The sequence below is a fragment of the Myxine glutinosa genome, chromosome 4, assembly GCF_964187855.1.
Source record: "Myxine glutinosa chromosome 4, kmMyxGlut1.1, whole genome shotgun sequence".
In the NCBI taxonomy this organism is placed as follows: Eukaryota; Metazoa; Chordata; class Myxini; order Myxiniformes; family Myxinidae; genus Myxine; species Myxine glutinosa.
In genome coordinates, this window is record NC_136264.1 from 133664044 (window position 1) to 133687229 (window position 23186).

Sequence of the window (23186 nt, forward strand, 5' to 3'; positions counted from 1 at the left end):
TTGGGGGACAGAGCCCAGAGAGAGCTGGGGGGGCAAGGCCAGAGAGGAGTCGGTAGAAGACGGAAAGACCACCAACCTGCCTGCGGCGAGTGTGTGAAAGGCCCTTGGAGTTAGCTTCATCGCAGGAGATTCCAATGATTCCAATTCATAGCTTGATTGTTTATGTGTCTTCACACAAGGAGAGAAGCAGTGATAACTAGTTAGGGATTAAGTTTAGTTTTCCCGAGTACGTGATATTCCCTCTGTAATTTCCCCTAATGTGTTACACTTACAAGGCCTGCCATAAAAACCTCCATTACACCACACAAGCGCCGACAGAACCCGAACATTGCCGATCGGCAAGGAAGCCTTGCCTTAATGACCACTCATGCCAAGCAAAGCCGGCAGGCCACGCCCCAAAGTTCATGATTGGTCGAGAAGACCATGGGGTGATTTGATAGAGCTTGGCCATTGGTCGGGGTGACGTCAGAGCAAGAAGCTTCGAGAGGGATTGAGAGGAAGAAGAGCGCGTCTCACTCGGTCTCTCTGGGTGGGTTTTTGGAGGAGGAAGGCGGTGCCAGTTTGTGGTCCTGGAGCGTGGAGTTTGGGGGGGCACTTTTTGGAGTGAGGAGCGCTTTACACCAGTCGGCAGTAATTTGAGGAGGTTTCGGACACAGCTGAGGTCGTGGTGGGTTGAACGCTGTGCCGTTCGTCCTAAGGAGAGAGAAAGAGGGACGCCCTCACAACTCGCCTCATGTTTGTGGCGCCGCAACCATCTTGTGCCGGGTTCCCGCCGGAGGGACATCAAGCTCTGCTCCTCATCCCCAGCTTGCCAACCTCACAGAGGAACTCGTGATGCCAGAGCTAAGTGACTGTACTAGAAAAAGGAACATTTATTTTATTTTATCTGTCCTCTTGTCTGTATTTGAGACTGCATGTGAGGTACCTCAGTTAGAATTATTTTTTTTTGGTGTACAGGATCAAGGCTCGTGAAAGAGCTAACATTTAACACACAGAACATCAAACAGACACATAAAACATATAATAAGGGGAGCGGTAAACAAGATGGGGAGAGAAGGGGAAGCACACAAACACAGCATTTGAGAGCAGGGACATCGGGAGATCTGTGGGGGGGGGGGGGGGAGGGCTTGGGGGGAGCAGGCGTGGGAAGGTGGGGGGGAGAAGAATAAAACACAAGGACACTGCAAGGACTTCCAGGAAAGAAATTGGTATTTCGAAAAAGTGGATATCTGGGGTGAAATTAGCAGGGGTAGAAAAGATCAAGGTTTTGGATGGGGGAAGATAAGAGATGGTGGTGAACAGCTGTTTTAAAGACCTGGAGGAAGGAGTGGAATTGAAGAGAGTGAGGGAGTTTGTTCCAGAGGCGGAGAAAAGAGGAATGAAGGAGTGAAGGTGAGCAGAGAGTCTTGATTTTGGCAGTTTAACCATACGAGGGTTGCTGGCAGACCTTGTGCGACCTGTAGGAATATGGGGGAGACAGAGCCCAGAGAGAGCTGGGGGAGCAAGGCCGGAGAGGAGTCGGTAGAAGGCAGAAAGACCACCAACCTTTCTGCGGTGAGTAAGTGAAAGGCCCTCGGAGTTAGCTTCATCGCGGGAGATTCCAATGATTCTGAAAGCTTTGGTTTCAACAGCGTGAAGCCGAGCTAGGTGTGAGGCAGGAGCACCGGCCCAGAGGGGAGAACAGTATCCAATTGAGCTGTGGATGAAAGCCTTGTATGTGGTGAGGAGCTCAGGTGTGCCAAGGAAGGACTTCGCACGATGGAGGATGCCCAGTCGGCGACTGGCTTTGGAGGCCAGATTTGAAATGTGGTTTTCCCAGGAAAGATCATGGCAGATAGTGAGACCCAAAAGCTTGAGTGACAGAACTTATTGGAGAGGATTGTTCAGAAATTAGATGGGAGGATTGTCCAGTCGGTCTTTTCGGAGAAACACAGTAAGAGTGTGAGATTTGTCAGGATTGAAAGACATGTTCCACTTGTTTGACCAGTCTGTCATTTTGTCCTGGTGTGCAGAGAGTGAGGAGGCTGCAGACTGCCAAACTGAGGGACGAGGTATGGAGTGGCAGAGAGTGGAGTCATCAGCAAAGAGATAGAGAGGATTTTCAAGAGAGTCAGAGAGATCATTGATGAAGACTACAAAAAGCACAGGGCCCAGAACACTGCCTTGGGGAACTCCAGCCTGAACAGGAAGGGGAGATGAGAGAAATCCATTCAGGGCCACACGTTGACTACGACTAGAGAGGAAGTCCGCAAGCCAAGCGTGGAGATTTCCATGGATACCATAGGAGGAGAGTTTGGTGAGCAGAGCGGGGTGCCAGACCATATCGAAGGCACGTGATATGTCAAGGGAGACAGCTCTAACCTTTATTTATTTATTTTATACTTCAACCTTTATTTCGACATTTTCGTCTTACATTTATTTTCATTAAATTATTTGTTGAATTTACAGTCGTGTCTGTTCGTTGTGATTTTGGTACAAACCGGTGTGCTCTGTTGAGATAAACGCCTCGCCGCCTTCTGTGCATGTGACAAAAGTACAGCCAATTTTCGGGCTGCCGCCTTGGGAGTAAGACCGTCCGGCTATTCGTCCAAGGCTGGTCTTTATCAGCTACGGACAGGACAATACGTACTGTTTGGATGTTGGTTGCATCCTGTCTATTAATTACGTACTGTTGGAATATACCTTTCGGCCCTTTGGACTGCTGAGACCCCTTAGACCTTGGAAGACCCTTTACGTCCCCCAAAACCCTTAAGACCACCAAGACCCCAAAAGACCCAGAGGACCCAAAATAACCCAAAGGTACAAAAGACCCAAAATATCCCAAAGACCCAAAATACCCCAAAGACCCTTAAAGATCCTGAAGACCCAAAATACCCCAAAGACCCTTAAAGATCCTGAAAACCCAAAATACCCTGAAGACACAAAAAACCCAGAAGACCCAAAAGACCCCCCAAAAGACCCAAAATACTCAAAAGTCCCCGAGGACCCAAAATACCCAAAATACCAAGAATACCCCAAATATCCTGAAGATCCAAAAGACCCGAAGACTAAAAAGACCCAAAAGACTGAGAAGACTAAAAAACCCTGAAGACCCCAAATACCCCTAAATATCCCAAATACCCTTAACAATCCAGAGGACTCAAAAGACCCAAAATACCCTGAAGAGCCAAAAGACCACTAAGACCCAAAATACCTTGAGGATCCAAAATACCCCAAAGACCCTTAAAGATCCAGATGAGCCAGATGACCGAAAAGGCCCTGAGGACTCCGAAGACCCAAAAGACCCTGAGGACCCCTCATATATATATTTTTTTAATACTTAAAATCCAATAATGAATTCAGTTTTATAAAGAGGACGGCATGTGTCACGCGTGTCCGATGTAAGCATGGTTTTATCAAAGCAGGGTTGCGTCAAAGTGGGATGTCTTGTGGTACCCAGCCAACAATTCCAGCAGTTATAAAGTGGCAGTTCTAGTTTAATTTGGAGATTCTTAGGAAAGTTTTCCCAAGACATTTTCCAAAATTTCCTAATTTCAAAGGATATCTATATATATATAAAACACAGTGTGTGTGTGTGTGTGTGTGTGTGTGTGTGTGTGTGTGTGTGTGTGTGTGTGTGTAATGTTACCGATAAACTCCTAAACGGAGAGGCTCACGTACTTGATATTTGGCACAGACATGGCCATTGAGCCTGGTAAGAACATGGCCGGCCTAAAAATTTATTTCATAATATTTTTAAACCATATTTTTACCTCAGCGCATTTCAGCGAGGAATATTATGCACGGAATCTGACCGGTCGCAGAGCAGTGCGCTGATTCGCTCAGAGCGATCACGTGATGTTCCTTGCCGCCATTAACTCAGTTACGCGTTCGCACGTATTTCAGAGCGAAAAGCGATTGCCTTTTTCACATTTCAGCGACGAACATTGCCATTCACACCACCTAGGTTTTTTTCCCTTTCATCTTTAGATCCATATTTTTTGCCATAACGTAGCGCATTATGGCTCTCTCGAGCTCGAGTTAGCCAATCACCTGGGAGCATGAGGCCACGTTGGCCACGCCCACGACAGGACGCAGAGTTGCAATCGATCGCTCAGAGCGATCACGTGATGTTCCTTGCCGCGCGATTGCCTTTTTTCACATTTCAGCGACGAACATTGCCATTCACACCACATAGGTTTTTTTTTTCTTTCATCTTCAGATCCATATTTTTTGCCATACCGTAGCGCATTATGGCTCTCTCGAGCTCGAGTTAGCCAATCACCTGGGAGCATGAGGCCACGTTGGCCACGCCCACGACACGACGCAGAGTTGCAATTGTGCGTTTGCGTCGTTTCTTACCACGTGTAAACGTGGTATTTTGTCTACGAGTATTTTGAATTTGGTATTTTGAATTTGTCTACGAGTGAGTGACTGGAAGACTGACTGTGATAAAGGCAATGGCACCGAAGAAAAGAAATTTGTCACGTTCAACCTCCCGAGCAAGGAAAATCGCTGATCGGAGACTCCATGAAGCCGATGAAGATACTTTTCACCATCGACAAGCCAATCAAGAACGTGTCTCTAGATTCAGACAGCGAGAGACAGAAGATGAGACAGAGGCACGTCTAAACGCCAATCAACAATGTCTGGCGAGGGCCAGAAAGCGAGAGACAGAAGATGAGACAGAGGCACGTCTAAACGCCAATCAACAATGTCTGGCGAGGGCCAGACAGCAGGAGACAGAAGAACAGCGCCAAAAACGACTCAACAACTGGCAACCATCAGGCAGACGGCAGCTGGCCATTGCATGGGAGGAGGCTGCATTCAGTTACAATCCGAACACTGACTACTCCTCAAACGTTGATATTGGCTCCATGTCGTTCACCTGTCAGTTTTGCCATGCCTTGAAATGGAAGGGAGAAACACCAGGAATGTGTTGCAGGGGAGGCAATGTCCTTTTGCCTTCTCTCCAATCTCCACCGGAACCTTTGAAAGAACTACTTCAATCAACTACCACTCAATCCAGACACTTCCTGAAGGAAATCCGTAATTACAACTCTTCGTTCCAAATGACTTCGTTTGGAGCAGATCGCGTCGTCACTGAGCAAGGATTCATGCCTACATTCAAGGTGCAAGGCCAGGTATACCACCTCATTGGCTCTATCCACCCTCAACCAGGTGAGCAACCGAAATTTTTACAAATCTATTTTATGGGTGACCATAAAACCTCCCCCCTCCCCCTCCCTCCCACCCCCTCCCCCTCCCATCCCTCACCCTCCCCCCTCTTCTCCCCTCCCCCTCCCCCTCTTCTCTCCCGCTCCCCCTCTTCATCTTCCTCTTCTCCCCTCCCACCCCTCTTCTCCCCTCCCCCCGTTCCCCTCCCCTCCCCTTCCCTCCCCCCTCCCCTCCCCCGCCCGGCAATGTCGGGTACTTCTGATAGTAGTTACATAAAATGCAACGGTTGCTAGAGTGAGATGTGCATGGAAGAAGTTTCGGGAACTGAGTGGCGTGCTGATGAGGAGGGGAGTGTCGTTGAAGCTGAAGGGAAAGGTGTATGCTGCATGTGTGAGAAGTGTTATGATTTATGGGAGCGAGACATGGGTCATGAATGTAGAGCAGCAACGAAGGCTGGAAAGGGTGGAAATGCGAAAGGTTCGGTGGATGTGCGGAGTATCGTTGAGAGAGAGGAAGACAAATGACGAATTGCGAAAGATGATGGGAATAGAGCCTGTGATTGATGCTGTGAAGAGGAACAGGTTGAGATGGTTTGGTCATGTGTTGAGGAAGGATGAAAGTGACTGGTTGAGAAGAGTGATGGAAATGAATGTAGAAGGAAGTAGAGGACGGGGAAGACTGAGAAAGACTTGGCTAAAGATGGTGGAAGAAGAAATGCAGGCAAGGGGGTTAACAAGGAGAGATGCAGAAAATAGGGCAAAATGGATAAGATTGTCATGGGGACCGCAAGGCTAACCCCCGCTCTAGCAGGGAAAATGGCCTTAAAATGCATGTTGTTGTTTGTTGTATAGTTACATTCAATTAATGTTATTGTTTAAGGGAGACATTAGGGATTAATAAATATTTCTTATAACGTTACCCTTCTGTCTCCTGTCGTGTGTTGGTTTCACCCTTAAAACGACACTATGGGACACCCTCCAGGTTACCGGTGCACTTGCTGTGCCATGTGGTTGACACTTAACGATTTTTTTTTTTTTTTTTACAGTGGCCTGCAAAAATATTTCTCCCCCTCCCAAGAATGCCACATTTAGATAAATTACAAATTATGCAGACAATTTTCCAAATTAATTTTTTTTATTCATAACTGAAGAGATCAGACTAAACACTGTTAAAGTTGAAGGAGGTTACTTGTCAGGAATACCTGCAAAAAACTTGACAGAACTTATTACTTGTCAGGAATAGGTTACTAATCAAAATTCACAGGTTACAAAACCTTTGGTCAGTACTTTGTGGAAGCACCTTTTGCAACAAAGACTGCTACAAGTTTTTTTGGGTCGTACTTTGGGTAGGATTGAGGCAGCACTCACTCCAGCATCTGCCTCTCATAATGAGAAATTAGTTTTAATTTACACGTTTTTTTCATTCACAACACTTGCTCTCAGGCTGAAGGCGAGGAGCTTAGCTAAGGAGAATGACACTGGGGACTTCACGACCAGCCTGTCGTGGGCCTATTAGACCGGGAGCCCAGGGGGGGTCAGCCTAGCTGGAAAGTTAACCAATTTTCATCTATATAGCAAATGTGCATGTCCATGTAAGGAAATGGATGTCTGCCAGGCACATTCTGGTGGGTGTGGTCAGAAGGGCCATTAGAAAGGGACCCCAAAATTGAGCTAGATCAGCTCTGTGAGTTAACCTGATGAAACCTACTGGAAAATGTTCGGCATAGTCCCGGGTATCATGAATGGCCACTGCCAGACATTTTCAGTGGTGGGGTGTGCCTGCCAGACTTACATAACCGGTACCCCAAAATTGAGCTAGATCAGCTCTGTGAGTTAACCTAATGAAACCTACTGGAAAATGGTCGGCGTAGTGAAACCAACTGGAAAATGTTTGGCGTAGTCTCGGGTATCATGAATGGCCACTGCCAGACATTTTCAGTGGTGGGTTTTGCCCGCCAGATGCCCCCGAATGCCCCCACCCCTAAAATTGAGCTAGATCAGCTCGTACGTTAACCCAGTGAAACCTACAGGAAATAGTTCGGCACAGTCCAAGGTATCATGAATGACCACTGCTAGACATTTTCAGTGGTGGGTGTGCCCGCCAGACACCCCCGAATTCCCCCGCCCCCCACCCTCCATTGAGCTAGACGGAATCCTGAGAAAAAGCCCAATTTATCTCTCGATTCTGTGGATTTATAATTTACTCACAATTATCAATGTAGCATATATTTGACCAAGCCTGAACCGAGACAACAAGGTGCCAGGCATGTTACTTTCGATGTATTACTTTTTGTGACACTTTTACCGGTATATGTGTGGGAAATAAAGTCAGTTTTAAAATAGGAATCAAGTAGTCAAGTTCTCTTTTCACTGCAACCCAACTTATTTTATTAATGATCAGAGTCATCAACACATCCAAGAAGATATTAGAAGCAGTATGAGAGGTAAGTTTTGTTACTTAAATTGCTCAATAAAGCATTAAAACTTTAAAGATTTAAGAGAAGTCTCTCCTTTGTAACTATACTAAAAATCTGTGTGTTTGATGATGCAAAGCGATACATGTACATTGTACAATGTACATCTACATCCCTTTGAATCCATCAGGTACGTGTTTGTTACCAGAATAGCGCCGAGGCCTAATCACAAAATGCATATAATTCACCAAACCCTCACACTCCTGCTGATGCTGTCCATCCATCATATGGAGGGCCACTTGTCCATTAATTAGGCCTAACTTATCCACCGATATAGATATGTTAATGAACCTTATGCAGCCAAGGTTACTCACACTATATACTACAAGTGGAGCCTATATGCTTAGGTGTACGGTCATTAATTTTAAAGCTAAACAATGTGAATTTATGCTCTTTTCTTGATTGAGGGAAATGAAGGCATATATTTTTCGTGTCTAACTGGACCATTTTGATAATTATTGTACAATCTACATGTGACTGAACCATTTCCCTCAAGGTAAGCTAATGCCCATACTATGAAAAATGTCAATTTTGATTCCTCTCAATTAATCTATATAATAATAGCGTAAGGACTCGACTTTGTTATCCCTTTTACGCCGCACCCAGTGACCCGATGCCCACGGCACTAATGGATTTACGATCTACGAACCGCGCTCTTTGTTTATCACGTACAGCCATACTCGAAAGATCTGAATTAGCCGACGTTGGGGCCCAAAAGCATCCGATTAACTGCCGATACGACGCCATCTTAGGACGCCATCGTATTGGCGTCTGCTGGCGCTGGGCGAAAGCGAAGCAAGCCTTCCGCTGATTGGACAGTCGAAGGCGACAGCAAGCCGTCCACTGAGTGGACAATCCCAGAGTGGTGCTATGCCGATTCCTATTACGAATCCATTCATTTTTCAAAAGTATATCGTAGCGTTGTCATTTAAGTAGATTGCAATAAATACGTTGTTCATATACGCACTCTTCATTCTCATCTTTCTTCCTAACTCTTAATCGGACAAGCAAATCCCCTATGCCATCCATAATGGTACACTCTATCCATACACCACATCCTCCCTTCCGTGGATGTTCCACGGGTGTCGGCTAGTATTTAATATTACTGTAGTCATTTCTTTTTATAATGGCTGTTATCAGAAGTGTGGCTCTGGGGATTTTTTAATACAATGCATTAGTCTATTCTTTCAGCTTTGGATTATCGACGTCAGCCAGGAGGATGACTTCAGAAGAGCAAGGTTCGGAAGAATCACCCAGGAGGATGGATCCAGAAGAAACATGTGTGACTTCAGAAGAGCAATGTTTGTGAGAGTCAGCCCAAGGATGAAATCGTTCATTCACTATTGTCAATCAAGAGGCAAGTGCAATGAAACTTAATTTGCACATTCTAAAGCACTGAGAAGATGCCACTCACCAAACCACCAGAGAAATCTTCTGAGTTAGCATAATTTTCTAACTTCAAGGACAGAGGTGAAATTCGGAATTCCCATAACCAAATGTCAAACGTCATTATGCCTCCGCCACAAAGTTGTGTTTTTGGGTTGTCCTTCCGTCCAAGTCTCGTTATCGTGATGTCTTAAGAACCGTTGGACGGGTTTTCGTCAAACTTTTTACATGTATGCACTTGGAAGGAGAGGCAAAATGATTAGATTTGGAGTTATTAGATCAAAGGTTAAAGGTCAATTTATTTGCACAGAATAATCATTCAAACCTGGTGTTGGGCTAGCGGCTAGGGTGCCGGCTTAGGATCCAAAGATCCTGGGTTCGAATCCCGGTCAATTGCTGAATTAACGCCAGGGGGGTTGACTCAGCCTGTCATCCTTCCGAGGTCGGCTAATTGAGTACCAGTTCACTGGTAATTCCCTGTGTGTCGTTAAAGGCGGCAAAAAGGGTTGGCGTCAGGAAGGGCATCCGGCCGTAAAACATTGCTTCAAAAAGGGGACCGAAAAACAACAACAACCATGGTTCCCGAAAAAGGCCAACCCCCGCTTTGCGGGGAAAAATGGCCTCTAAAGGTGGTTTAATCATTCAAACATATGCGGTTGCCTTGCAGGCGGAGGCATATTTCTCGACTGCGCGTAGTTGAATTTATCTAGCTGACAGTTAAATCCACATGTGATCATATGGTCCCTGGACCATTTAATTTTTACTCCACATTAACGGACCCTATTTTAATTCCAGAACAATGACACCGAGGGCGTTTCAAGCTGCTATGGTTAACTGCCGATACGACGCCATCTTAGGACGCCATCGTACATTATCTGTCACAATTGCACAGAAGAGGACGGCAAGCTGAGAAAGTTGAGTGACAGGACATGGACAACATTAAAGAATGCTGCTGCCTTGCGTAAAAATTTGAAATCTGATAAATACTTTGAGGTCACACAACAGATTTTGGTAAGCAGTGATCACGAATCGACTGTCAGCTATCACCCTTCTTGTCATAAGCATTACACAGCAGTGAAGCGTCTGAAAGAACCCCTGCCACCTGATGATGAACCCACTGCCAAAAAGGCTTCTAGCCAAACAAGGTAGCGACAGTTGCCGGTTGTGAGTCACTTTGCCATCGGGTAAAGTCTTCGAAAAACGAACGTATCAAGAGTCTCATTCGGAGTGGTGTTGACCTGATCGCAAAGGAAGCAGAATACCACAAATCATGCCGTGTCCAGTTCCTGAGGGAGACTGATGATCAAAATAGGCCCAATGAAGGGAGCTCGTCTCAGTCCTAGAGCTCGTCTCAGTCCGAGAGCTCGTCTCAGTCCTAGAGCTCGTCTCAGTCCTAGAGCTCGTCTCAGTCCTAGAGCTCGTCTCAGTCCTAGAGCTCGTCTCAGTCCTAGAGCTCGTCTCAGTCCACAAGAGAGCAGTTGCATCTTTCATATATCCAGAATGAGGTGCTAGGAAAGCAATGATCTGTGTTAGTTAGTGATTTACTTGGCATATACAAAGAGGAGTACACAAGTGGGCTCGGAGGAGATGGGGCAGACGTCCAGGCCTACACAGCTCAAAATCTTACCAGGAAGGTAAAAGACCATTTCAAAGAAAAGAAATCGCAATAAAACTGGCGGACCCTCGGAAAGGCAACTTCATCTATAGTTCTGCTCTTCCAGAAGAGGATGCCAAGGCTCGCCTTTATGAGGATTCTAAACGGTATGAACAGGATAGCAAGTTAAGATGGGCCACTCTCCATCTTAGATCTCTGATTATGCAGCTCCCGAAGACCAAGACCCCAAATCCTGAAACAGTCCAAAATTTGAAGGAATGCACCGCAGAGATACCAGCACAGCTGGACCTGTTCTTCAGATGTCTCCTTGGTGGCATGGCACCAACTTTCAGTGGTGCACACAAGATTACAGTTGACTGAAAGGTAACTGCAATGGCATCGGATGCCATTTACAACGTCACTCATGGTACCATAAAACCATGGAAACACACAGTCGTGGGTCTCACGCTTGCATCCGTCACAGGATCAAAACTAGCCATGCAAATTCTGAACAGAACAGGACACTGTATAAGCTACAGTGAGACCAAGGCTCTCGAGATTGAATTCCCCTATTCAGTTGAGGGTGACGAACGCGACGCTCCAGATGGGATTCACCTTGAGCCAAACTTAGCAACAGCCTATGTGTGGGATAACAGATAACGTCAGCGTCTTTACAATACCCACGACAAATGACGTGTTATACCTTACAAATCCCTGCTTTTCCCATGACTTGAAATAAAACATCTGATTTTCAAAAGTTATGTTGCTGTTATTCCATAGTATTTTATTCTCATCAGGTTAACTCACAAGATGATTTAGCTCAATTTTGGGGTGGTGGCATTTGGGGGTGTCTGGTGGGCACACCCCACCACTGAAAATGTCTGGCAGTGGTCATTCATGATATCTGGGACTATGCCGAACATTTTCCAGTAGGTTTCACAGGGTTAACTCACGAGCTGATCTAGCTCAATTTTGGGGGTGGGGGCATTCGAGGGCATCTGGCGGGCACAACCCACCACTGAAAATGTCTGGCAGTGGTCATTCATGATATCTGGGACTATGCCGAACATTTACCAGTAGGTTTCACCGGGTTAACTCACGAGCTGATCTAGCTCAATTTTGGGGTCCCTTTCTAATGGCCCTTCTGACCACACCCACCAGAATGTGCCCGGCAGACGTCCATTTCCTTACATGGACATGCACCATTGCTATATACATGAAAATTGGTCAACTTTCCAGCTAGGCTGACCCCTCCTGGGCTCCCGGTCTATATAGGTTCATGGCACGCCATGATTTGTCATTCGATGCCGCACACACCCCAACATCTACCCGATGACACGGCTGACAAGACTACGCACGTCCAGTCAGTCCTACAATGACCTAGATGAGATGTTATGAGAATTAAATAAAAGCACAAGTAATAGAAAAATATACAACTACGTTACCTCTGTCACGGCTCTCTCCTTGACTCTCAGACTCAGATTCTCCTTCTGACATCCGTGACTCACTTCCCCCTCTCTCGCCCCTTTCTCTTTCCCGCTCCTCCCCACCTGTTGGCCCCTGACTCGATAACCCACCAGAATCCATCGCTCCATCCAATCTCCGGAGCAGAAGCTGTATGTTCTCATCAAGCTGGGGATTAAAAGAATAAAAGTACAAGGCACATTGATACTAGCTTTTTTTTATTACTTATTTATCAACAAGAGGAAATATATCCACACCTATAAGTCTTTCCCTGCATTGACAGTAATTCATGGAAAGCACAAGGCACCCACCTGGGCCCAGTGACGGTTGACAATAAGCAAAGTGGCATCATCGGTCACTTGGCGCTTTTCCAGCTTCTCTATCCTTTCCCTCAACTCATCTTCGATGGCTTGCCGCTGCTCCAGACGCTCAACCAACTTCCTGTTCCGAAACTGTAGAACTTTCATGTCCATCTCCTCCTGGAAGGGAGAAGAGAGAGGATGATGGATGGTTTCAGGGTTGAAATTTCCTGGACAAATTCGAGTTTGAGAGATGACAGGCTTGTGTTATGCCTCACATTACCATGCACCAACACACACATCCTACTCTTGACAACTTTCACATCAAATCACTTGGGGCCATCTATTTTTTTTACCTCTGCCACCAAAGGTCTATGGAGGTTATGTTTTCACCCCTGTCTGTCTGTTTGTCTGTCCGTTTGTTTATTTGTGAACAAAATATCTCAAAAAGTTGTGGATGGGTTTGGACGAAATTTGGCAGAGATGTAGCATGTGACAAGGACGAAATGATGAGACTTTGGTGAAGATCCGGATTCAGATCCGGCTAGTAGAATTTTTAAAGTGATTCTTCACCATTGGGAGATAGGCCCAAAAACGATACTTAGCAGGATATCTCAAAAAGTTGAGGACTGATTTGGACGAAACCTGGTGGACCGGTTGGGTGTCTGACAAGGACGTTTCGATTAGATTTTGGTGATCTGAATATTGATTCGGATATGAGAATTATTTAAAATTTTAAGTGATTCTTCACCATTGGGAGATAGGGCCAAAACGATACATAGCAGGATATCTCAAAAAGTTATGGACGGATTTGGACGAAACTTGTGGACAGGTTGTGTGTGACAAGGAAGAATCAATTCAATTTTGGTTGTGTGTGACAGCGTCAGAATAACGAGATAAACGTGCTACATTGTAGAGCTGCTGATGTTACCGTTGCTCGGGAAATGAATACAACCAAAACAACGGCGCGCACGGCATTATGGGATAGCTCAGAAAAAGACCAAATTCCAATATGTTCGCTTAAAACAACCTCCAGCTACTTCCAACGTTAAACACTAATTATGGAATCGCCTAATTGAAGGAAAGCTGGAATATTTCGCCTTTAGATTATTTACGGATCGAGAAAAAGAACGAAAAGGTCAGAGATAGAGAATGATATATTCGATTGTAATCGAAAGAAGAGAGAAGAACACCGAATGGAAGGATTCAAGGAATAACATGATCTCACCAATGAGGCGACTCCCCCTAACTTGATGGACTCCATAAGAGAAGTCACCCTGTCCCCTCCTCCGAGGTTGGGCTTTTTCTCGGGGGGACAGATCGCCGAAGCCGAAGCAGGATCCCCGGCCTGGCGCTTCATTCCGGGCCCCGACATGTCAGAACCTAAAGCTCAAAACACTCCGCTGAGCCCCTTCGCAAAAGGGCGATTAAAGTGCTGGCTCGAGAAGGGTGTTTGTGTGCGCTGATTCGCCGGCTATGCAACAGTGGATCAATTAAATAGCACACAAGATGAAATTACCACATCCATATGAATTACAACCCGGATGTCACGGACGGGATGGACGTCACCACCGGATGTGTGACTTCATTGGTTGGATCCGAGCGAAGGAGAAAATTTTCGATTGGACTCAGTAAATCTCCTTTAGGTTCCCTCAGTATAAATTAAAAGAACTGATAAGAGATGACACGAGTTAAAAAAAATTAAATTCAATGCACGGAAGGTGTATACCGCTTTTCATACACCGCCTATAGTCATGTCCAAATGAACGAGTCAGATATTTATTCTTTGTTATCATTCATATGACTTCCTCTGTTTGATTTATGGATTTGTTCAGGTTGCGTCCTTCTCGCTGACCAACCCAATCGGGATTTTTAGGTTTTACCGTCAAGAGATCGATCGCGTCAAAGGATTTGCCAGAGCTTGACGGTTCAACGGTAGACTCCCGGTATTTCGTATCATCGTTAAAACGTTAGTTCTCTCAATTTTTGGCTGAAATTACGTCGTTTTGGGTTTCCAAAAGACCTGGGTTGTTGTCATGGGTTCTGTGTTGGGAGATTTTTTTGGATGGACGAGGATGAGAGGCCTTTTCTGAGCGTTCACAGGAAAAGGAGAGAAGAAGGGCTCTGCATAAAAGCAGGGACGAGTCGGATTCCCCAAAAATGGTGGAGGGCCATGCTCATCAAGACAATGAACGAAGGAAATAATTATTGTTTCATCTACTGATAGTTCTTACAGCAGAGATGTGAAAATCCTATTAAATTAGTGACTACAATAATTTAAAAAAGGATTCGGAAAAGTTGAAAGAGCCAAACAGCAACAGGAAAGAGATTTGAGTGTCACCCATGGCATACAAACTTACTAGTCTAGTCCCATTTTCAGGAATTGTGACACACCCAGGCATTTTTAGTAAAATTTTGCAGATATTTTTTACCTCCACCACCTGAGGTGGACGCAGGTTATGTTTTCACCCCTGTCTTTCTGTCTGTTTATCTGTGAGCAGGATATCTCAAAAAGTTGTGGACGGATTCACACGACATTTGCTGGAGATGTTGGGTGTGTGACGCGGACGAAATTATCAGATTTTGGTTGAAGATCCGGATCGGGATCTGGATACATACTAAGATTTTAAAAGTGATTTTTCACCATTGAGAGATGGGGCCAAAAACGATAAATAGCATGATATCTCAAAAGCTTGTGGACTAACTATGACAAAACTAGGTGGATGAGTTGGTTAGGTGACAACAAGAAGTCGATTCGATTTTGGTTGAGGTCCACATCCAGATCCAGCCTATCCAGCCGAACCAGAAAAAAGACATTCCACTTGGACATTATGAGGTATTATGTGTAGGTCAGTGCCAAAAATTCTCAATTTAATCCATTTTAAAATCAGGCCGTAACAAAGCAAAATGTGAAAAATGTCAAGGGGCATGAATACTTTCTGAAGGCACTGTATATATACATGGTCCAGGCTCATGGAAGAGCTAGGATACAGACTTAGCAAAGGCAATAGTAGGAGAAAGGAGAAACGGCAACTCCAGGGTGAAGGAAGAAAGTAGACGGAGACGGACAAACAAGCGATGCAGGTGAGGTGAGGGGCTAGGGGAGAACGCAAGCGGTGGCCAAGATGGATACATAAAAGTAAAATATTGGGAGGGGTGGGGTGGTTTAACGGATGCAGAAAAGATCATGGTTTTGGATGGGGGATGACCTGAGATGGTGGTGAACATCTGTCTTGAAAACTTGGGGGGGGGGTGCGGGGGTTGAGGTGGGGAGGACAAAACATGGAGAGATTATGACAGAGGGATCAAGACCAATTGCCAATAACTGAGAGAATCTATTGAGGGGTGAGGAAGGGCTTTTCGAGGAATTTCAGGTGGGAGTGGATGAAGTTAAGAAAGAAGTAGTGAAGGAAAGGTTAGAGAAGATGAAGCTCTCAGGCAGATAATCTACATTTAAGAGTACTGTGTTGAGGGATGTGGCAGAGCTGGCAAGCATGATGATAACAGAGCAGATAAGCATGACATTAACAGATATCTTTAGCAGCTCATTGGAGTCAGGACAGGTACCAGAGGTTTGTAGAGAAATAAATGTATTCACTGTTATTTAAGAAAGGATCCAGAGAAGAATTGGGGAACTATATATTTTGTTAGACATTTTAATTTAAGTTATAGGTAAGATGTTGGAGACCTCAATGTGGAATCGGATTGGTAATTGTTTATATAAATTTATCTTGGGTGTGAGGAAGGGTATATATATATATAGATATATGTCAAGTCGAGAGGAATTTTTAGATGGTGAAACCAGTTCAATATTTGGTGGTGAAGCCTTTTCTCGGTCCTTTCTTCCATCTGTCCGTAAAAAATGAAGAAGAACCTTTCTACCCCACCGTGTTAATTATAATGGGTCTAAAGGTCTATAAAGGGTCATTCTAATAGGTTATTGTCATGTATGAAGGTGCACACCGTGACCGCGGGTTTATTTCTGTTTCCGGGAGTTACGGTTCAGCTCAGACGGCGCTGGGGTGAATTGGGCCTGTATCTGCCGAGTCAATAAATGTGCAACAATCGATCGTAGTCTGTTGAGATACCTTACATGGCGACGAAGGTGGGATACGATAACTGTGAGTTTCACCTACCCCTGATCGTCATTCCTGGAAAGGGCCCTTCCTTACGAAGCAGGACCTGGTTGAGCATAATTCAACTGAAGTGGAAAAGCATTCATCAACTCCGCGCAGCCAACGTTTCTACTACCGCAGCATACACACAAAAATGTGCTGGATACGTACCCGGATGTCTTCAAGGATGAGCTTGAAACCTTGAAAGGACATACGGCTAAACTCAGTGTTGACTGCGATGCCAATCCTATATTTTGCAGAGCTCGCCCAGTCCCTTTCGCCCTGCGGCAGATTGACAAGGAACTGGATCATCTTGAAAATCTGGGGATCATCGAGCAAATTCAATACGCCGAATGGGCGGCGCCCATTGTTCCGGTCATAAAATCGGACCAGTCCATCCGCATATGTGGAGATTATAAAATGACCGTGAACAAGTGTTCTTCATTGGATAAATATCCAATCCCGAGGATCGAAGGCCTCTACGCTCGTCTCACGGGAGGCAAGACTTTTACTAAACTCGATCTCAAATCCGCTATCTACAGCTCCGCTTGGACCAGAATTTGAAACAGTATCTTACCATCAACACACATCGTGGGTTGTACAGGTACCACCGACTCAGTTTTGGAGTAAAATCTGCACCTAGCATTTATCAATGTGTCATGGACAGTTTGTTTGCCGCCGAACGCAACGTTGTTTGTTACTAGGATGATATTCTGGTTACTGGTCGTACGGATGCTGAACATCTATAAAACCTGGATAGAGTTCTGAAGAAGATTTGGGACTCCGGCCTACGTTTGCGTCGAGACATGCGCAAGTTTATGGTGCCATCGGTCACGTACCTGGGTCATACGATTGATGCCGAGGGTCTACACCCGACAGATGAGAAAGTCCGAGCTGTCAAGGATGCTCCTGCTCCACGAGACGTAACTGAATTGAAGTCATACCTCAGTTTGCTTCAGTTCTATGGTCGTTACATCCCGAATGTGACCAACGTTTTGGGCCCCCTTTATCGTCTTTTGAGGAAAGGAGGCTCCTGGAGCTGGGGGCCCACTGAACAATCAGCATTCCAGACCTCCAAGGATCTGCTCAAATCGTCCAATGTTCTCGTTCATTTTGATCCAGAGAAGGATCTTCTGCTGACATGCGATGTCTGTCGGTATGGAGTGGGGAGTGTATTATCACACGTGATGCCTGATGGTACGGAAAGACCTGCTGCATTTGTTTCCGGAACGTTGCCCCCGGCAGAGAAGAACTATTCCCAACTTGACAAGGAAGGATTGGGAATCGTTTTTGGTGTTAGCAAATTTCGCCAGTACCTTCATGGACATCATTTCACGATTCGCACTGATCACAAGCCGCTGATCAGTCTGTTTGGTCCAACTAAGGCGACGTCTGACATACTACCGCCCAGGATCATCCGATGGTCCCTGTTTCTCGCTGCTTATGACTACACCATATGTTATAAGCCTGGTTCGTCTATCACAAGTGCAGATGCCATGAGTCGGTTACCGTTTCCAGAATCCGTTGATGAGTCGCCTACACCAGGATCCATTATCGCACTGGTGGATGATCCAGAAGATTGTGCTGTCGACGCCGGCCAGATAAACACCCATACTCAACGAGACCCCGTCCTGTCCAGAACTGTCCAGGCTGTACAGCTTGGATGACATTTGCTACCTGAGGGTGACCCAGATTTTGCGGCTTTTAAAGCACGTAAAAACGAACTCAGCGTGGAAAATGGTTGCCTACTCTGGGGATGTCGTGTCGTGATCCCAGAAAATCTGCGTTCCAGGGTCATGGATGAAATCCATGACTGTCACCCCGGGATTGTTAAGATGAAGTCACTCCCCAGAAACTATGTGTGGTGGCCGAATCTTGATGCTGATATCGAACATCATGTTCGACATTGTTACCCCTGCCAGAGCTCACGGAATACACCTGCAAAAGCGCCACTGCATCCCTGGGAATGGCCCAGCGAACCGTGGCATCGCCTACATCTCGATTATGCCGGGCCTATTAACGGCAGCATGATTCTAATCATCACGCGCACACAAAATGGATCGATGCCTATGTGACGCGTGGTACTACGTCAGCCAATGTCATCGAAAAACTCAGACGCTGTTTCGCCACTCATGGTCTGCCCAGGATGATCGTGAGTGATAACGGTTCGTGTTTTTCCAGTTCCGAGTTCGCCGAGTTCACACGTCAGAACAGCATCAAACATAAGTTTGTCAGCCCACATCACCAGGCTTCAGATGGCTTGGCCGAACGATCCGTGGGAATCATCAAATCCGGATTGCAGAAACTTCAGGAGGGAAACCTGGAAACAAAGCGGTCTCGTCTCCTGTTCAAATACCGCATCACGCCACAATCAACAACCGGTGCAGCTCCGTCTGAGTTATTGATGAAATGACACTTGAGATCGACACTTGACAATCTCAAACCAGACATATCATCAAATGTTTATCAGAGCCAGCTTAATCAAAAGTTGGTGCATGATAAGTCGTCCAACAGTCGCTGTATCAACCTCGGAGATCCAGTGTTTGCCCGAAATTTTGGTGCAGGTGCGACGTGGCTACCGGGGGACATCATCGAGAAGCCAGGTCCACTGTTCTGCGTGATTCGCCTGCAGGACGGCCGTGAAATTCGTCGACATCAGGACCACATAACCTACCGGCACTGTCAGTCGATAGAGCCTGCAGCATGGTCACAGTCAGAACAACAGTTTGACCCGCCACTACCGGAGATCGTCGTGGCCGCTCCAGCCGCCTCGGATGCCCCGAAAACCTCTGCGAACGCTACACCCTTCGTGGAGACCAAAGGAATCACCTAGGACTCTGTATCCACTGGTCCACCGCGACGCTCAATGTGCGAGAGAAAAGCACCCGACCGTTTGAATCTTTGAAGATGTTTTTTCACGTTGACACATGTTCTATTTTCATGTTGACACATGTTCTATTTTCATGTTGACACAGTCGTGTTCTATTTTCACGTTAACACATGTTCTATTTTCAGTATTTTCAGTATTTTCATAATCGTTTGCACACATACTTTCACATGTTTTTGGAAATGTTGCTTTTGGAATGTCAATTTTGGAAATCTAGCACGTATTGGTCTTGGTATTTTTGGACTTAAAGGGGAGGATGTCATGTATGAAGGTGCAAATATTCCCCGTTTTATCCGGACACAGTGACCACGGGTTTATTTCCATTTCCGGGAGTTACAGCTCAGCTCAGACGGCGCTGGGGTGAATCGGGTCAGATCGGGAGGGTCAATATATGTGCAACAATCGATCGTAGTCTGTCGAGATACCTTCCAGTTCTAAAGTGTAATTCTAATGGGTTCTAAAGTGTAATTCTAATGGGTTCTAAAGTGTAATTCTAAAGAGTTCTAAAGTGTAATTCTACTGAGTTCTAAAGTGTAATTCTAATGGGTTCTAAAAGGTAATTCTAATGGGTTCTAAAGTGTAATTCTAATGAGTTCTAAAGTGTAATTCTAATGGGTTCTAAAAGGTAATTCTAATGGGTTCTAAAGTCTAATTCTAATGAGCTCTAAAGTGTAATTCTAATGGGTTCTAAAAGGTAATTCTAATGGGTTCTAAAGTGTAATTCTAATGAGTTCTAAAGTGTAATTCTAATGGGTTCTAAAGTGTAATTCTAATGGGTTCTAAAGTGTAATTCTAAAGAGTTCTAAAGTGTAATTCTACTGAGTTCTAAAGTGTAATTCTAATGGGTTCTAAAAGGTCATTCTAATGGGTTCTAAAGTGTAATTCTAATGAGTTCTAAAGTGTAATTCTAATGGGTTCTAAAAGGTAATCCTAATGGGTTCTAAAGTCTAATTCTAATGAGCTCTAAAGTGTAATTCTAATGGGTTCTAAAAGGTAATTCTAATGGGTTCTAAAGTGTAATTCTAATGAGTTCTAAAGTGTAATTCTAATGGGTTCTAAAGTGTAATTCTAAAGAGTTCTAAAGTGTAATTCTACTGAGTTCTAAAGTGTAATTCTAATGGGTTCTAAAAGGTCATTCTAATGGGTTCTAAAGTGTAATTCTAATGAGTTCTAAAGTGTAATTCTAATGGGTTCTAAAAGGTAATCCTAATGGGTTCTAAAGTCTAATTCTAATGAGTTCTAAAGTGTAATTCTAATGGGTTCTAAAGTGTAATTCTAATGAGTTCTAAAGTGTAATTCTAATGGGTTCTAAAGTGTAATTCTAATGGGTTCTAAAGTCTAATTCTAATGGGTTCTAAAGTGTAATTCTAATGAGTTCTAAAGTGTAATTCTAATGAGTTCTAAAGTATAATTCTAATGGGTTCTAAAGTGTAATTCTAATGAGTTCTAAAGTGTAATTCTAATGGGTTCTAAAGTCTAATTCTAATGAGTTCTAAAGTGTAATTCTAATGGGTTCTAAAGTGTAATTCTAATGAGTTCTAAAGTCTAATTCTAATGGGTTCTAAAGTCTAATTCTAATGGGTTCTAAAGTCTAATTCTAATGGGTTCTAAAGTGTAATTCTAATGAGTTCTAAAGTGTAATTCTAATGAGTTCTAAAGTATAATTCTAATGGGTTCTAAAGTCTAATTCTAATGGGTTCTAAAGTCTAATTCTAATGGGTTCTAAAGTGTAATGCTAATGAGTTCTAAAGTGTAATTCTAATGGGTTCTAAAGGATCATTTCCCATGCGTTTCAAGGGTAATTATAATGGGTTTCGTTCGGCTATAGGCTTTGTCGATTTCATATTAAAATGCCAAACTGAACCGCTTACTTCAGACACGGGTTTGATTTTTTTATTACATGAATGAAAGGAAATGAGCACGGTTTTACGAAAATGCGGTCATGTATGTTTAACAGATTTATTGGTGTTCTATGAAGCAGTTTCTAATTGTGTGGACGAGGTAAATGCAGTGGACGTAGTTATCTCGACTTTCGGAAGTAAATTTAAAAGGTGCCACGTCGAAACGTCACAAGACAAAAACCAGGATGCAACGTTTCCCGGTGACCAAGGAACGGAAGTACGTCACACGGCGCGGCAAAGCTTAACCCGGTGTTTGCTTATTTTCAGTCATAAATAAATCTTAATTCATCCATATACTTGTACATCTCTAATTAACAACACAGCGAGGAAATTTTAAAATGAAAACGACATAAATTATCAACGATTACTTTACACCACCTTAATATTCTCATTAACTCCACCGGATTTATCATCACCGCAAAAAAAAAAAAGAATAGTAGAATAGCGAATAAACAAACACAGCTTCAAATTTTAGAAACGAAACCGATCGAGCTTTAGCCAGGAAGGACTGGGATCGTGCTTTGCATCTCTCGAAGATAATAATCAATGTTTTTGTTGTTTTGATTGCACGTCATACCTAAGCCCCTCCCCTTATCGTGCTTGTTATTTTTTCCCCAACCCACCCCATCATCCCCAGGACCCCAACCACATAAGACACGAACCAACCCGAGAGATTAATAGAACGAGCCAGTCAGTCAGCCAGTCAATCACTCAATCAGGCAACCAACCACAATCGAGCGGAAGTGACGACATCAATCAAAGCTTTGATAGGCCTGCTTCTTCCACTACTCGGCTTAGCAGTCGCGCACCCTGCTGATTTTCAGAGTTGATGAAAATACTTTTCATAAATACAAGTGCTAACAACTTTTTCTTTAGGCATAAAACCAAAAACATCTTTTCGAAGGGCACGAGACCCACTGGTTCAGGTGAGAAAACGGTCTAATTTCTGTTTGAATACGGACAAGGACGCTTGAGTGTGTCAGAGAGACAGGTGGGGTTTCGATGAGAGACTGACTGCATCGGAGAGTGGGGTGGGGGACCGAGCTATGGAGAGTGGGGGGACCGAGCTATGGAGAGTGGGGGGGGGGGGGGACCGAGCTATGGAGAGTGGGGGGGGGGGACCGAGCTATGGAGAGTGGGGGACCGAGCTATGGAGAGTGGGGGGGGGGGGGACCGAGCTATGGAGAGTGGGGGGGGGGGGGGGACCGAGCTATGGAGAGTGGGGGGGGACCGAGCTATGGAGAGTGGGGGGGGTGGACCGAGCTATGGAGAGTGGGGGGGGACCGAGCTCTGGAGAGTGGGGGGACCGAGCTATGGAGAGTGGGGGGACCGAGCTATGGAGAGTGGGGGGACCGAGCTATGGAGAGTGGGGGGACCGAGCTATGGAGAGTGGGGGGACCGAGCTATGGAGAGTGGGGGGACCGACCGAGCTATGGAGAGTGGGGGGGGGGGGACCGAGCTATGGAGAGTGGGGGGGGACCGAGCTATGGAGAGTGGGGGGGGACCGAGCTCTGGAGAGTGGGGGGACCGAGCTATGGAGAGTGGGGGGACCGAGCTATGGAGAGTGGGGGGACCGAGCTATGGAGAGTGGGGGGACCGAGCTATGGAGAGTGGGGGGGGGGGGACCGAGCTATGGAGAGTGGGGGGGGGCCGAGCTATGGAGAGTGTGGGGGGACCGAGCTATGGAGAGTGGGGGGACCGAGCTATGGAGAGTGGGGGGACCGAGCTATGGAGAGTGGGGGGACCGAGCTATGGAGAGTGGGGGGACCGAGCTATGGAGTGGGGGGGGGGACCGAGCTATGGAGAGTGGGGGGGACCGAGCTATGGAGAGTGGGGGGACCGAGCTATGGAGAGTGGGGGGGGGGACCGAGCTATGGAGAGTGGGGGGACCGAGCTATGGAGAGTGGGGG

The 23186-nt window shown here is 45.5% G+C and overlaps 2 protein-coding genes across 2 annotated transcripts in view; one reads left to right on the top strand and one right to left on the bottom strand.

The window, feature by feature from the left end:
* The window catches only part of LOC137425253 (E3 ubiquitin-protein ligase BRE1A), a 77850-nt gene extending 63896 nt beyond the window's left edge, over positions 1-13954 (bottom strand). Inside the window, exons 1-3 of the mRNA XM_068113491.2 lie at positions 13602-13954; positions 12386-12553; positions 12056-12242 (exon numbers count right to left, since the gene is read on the bottom strand). Of these exons, the coding sequence (XP_067969592.2) occupies positions 12056-12242; positions 12386-12553; positions 13602-13748 (502 nt within the window). The 5' untranslated portion in view covers positions 13749-13954. The remainder of the gene's footprint in view (positions 1-12055; positions 12243-12385; positions 12554-13601) is intronic.
* An 8078-nt stretch (positions 13955-22032) lies between these two features.
* The window catches only part of EIF4ENIF1 (eukaryotic translation initiation factor 4E nuclear import factor 1), a gene marked incomplete in the record, with an annotated part of 85244 nt that continues 84090 nt past the window's right edge, over positions 22033-23186 (top strand). Inside the window, 1 exon segment of the mRNA XM_068113493.2 lies at positions 22033-22202. Within this exon segment, the coding sequence (XP_067969594.2) occupies positions 22106-22202 (97 nt within the window).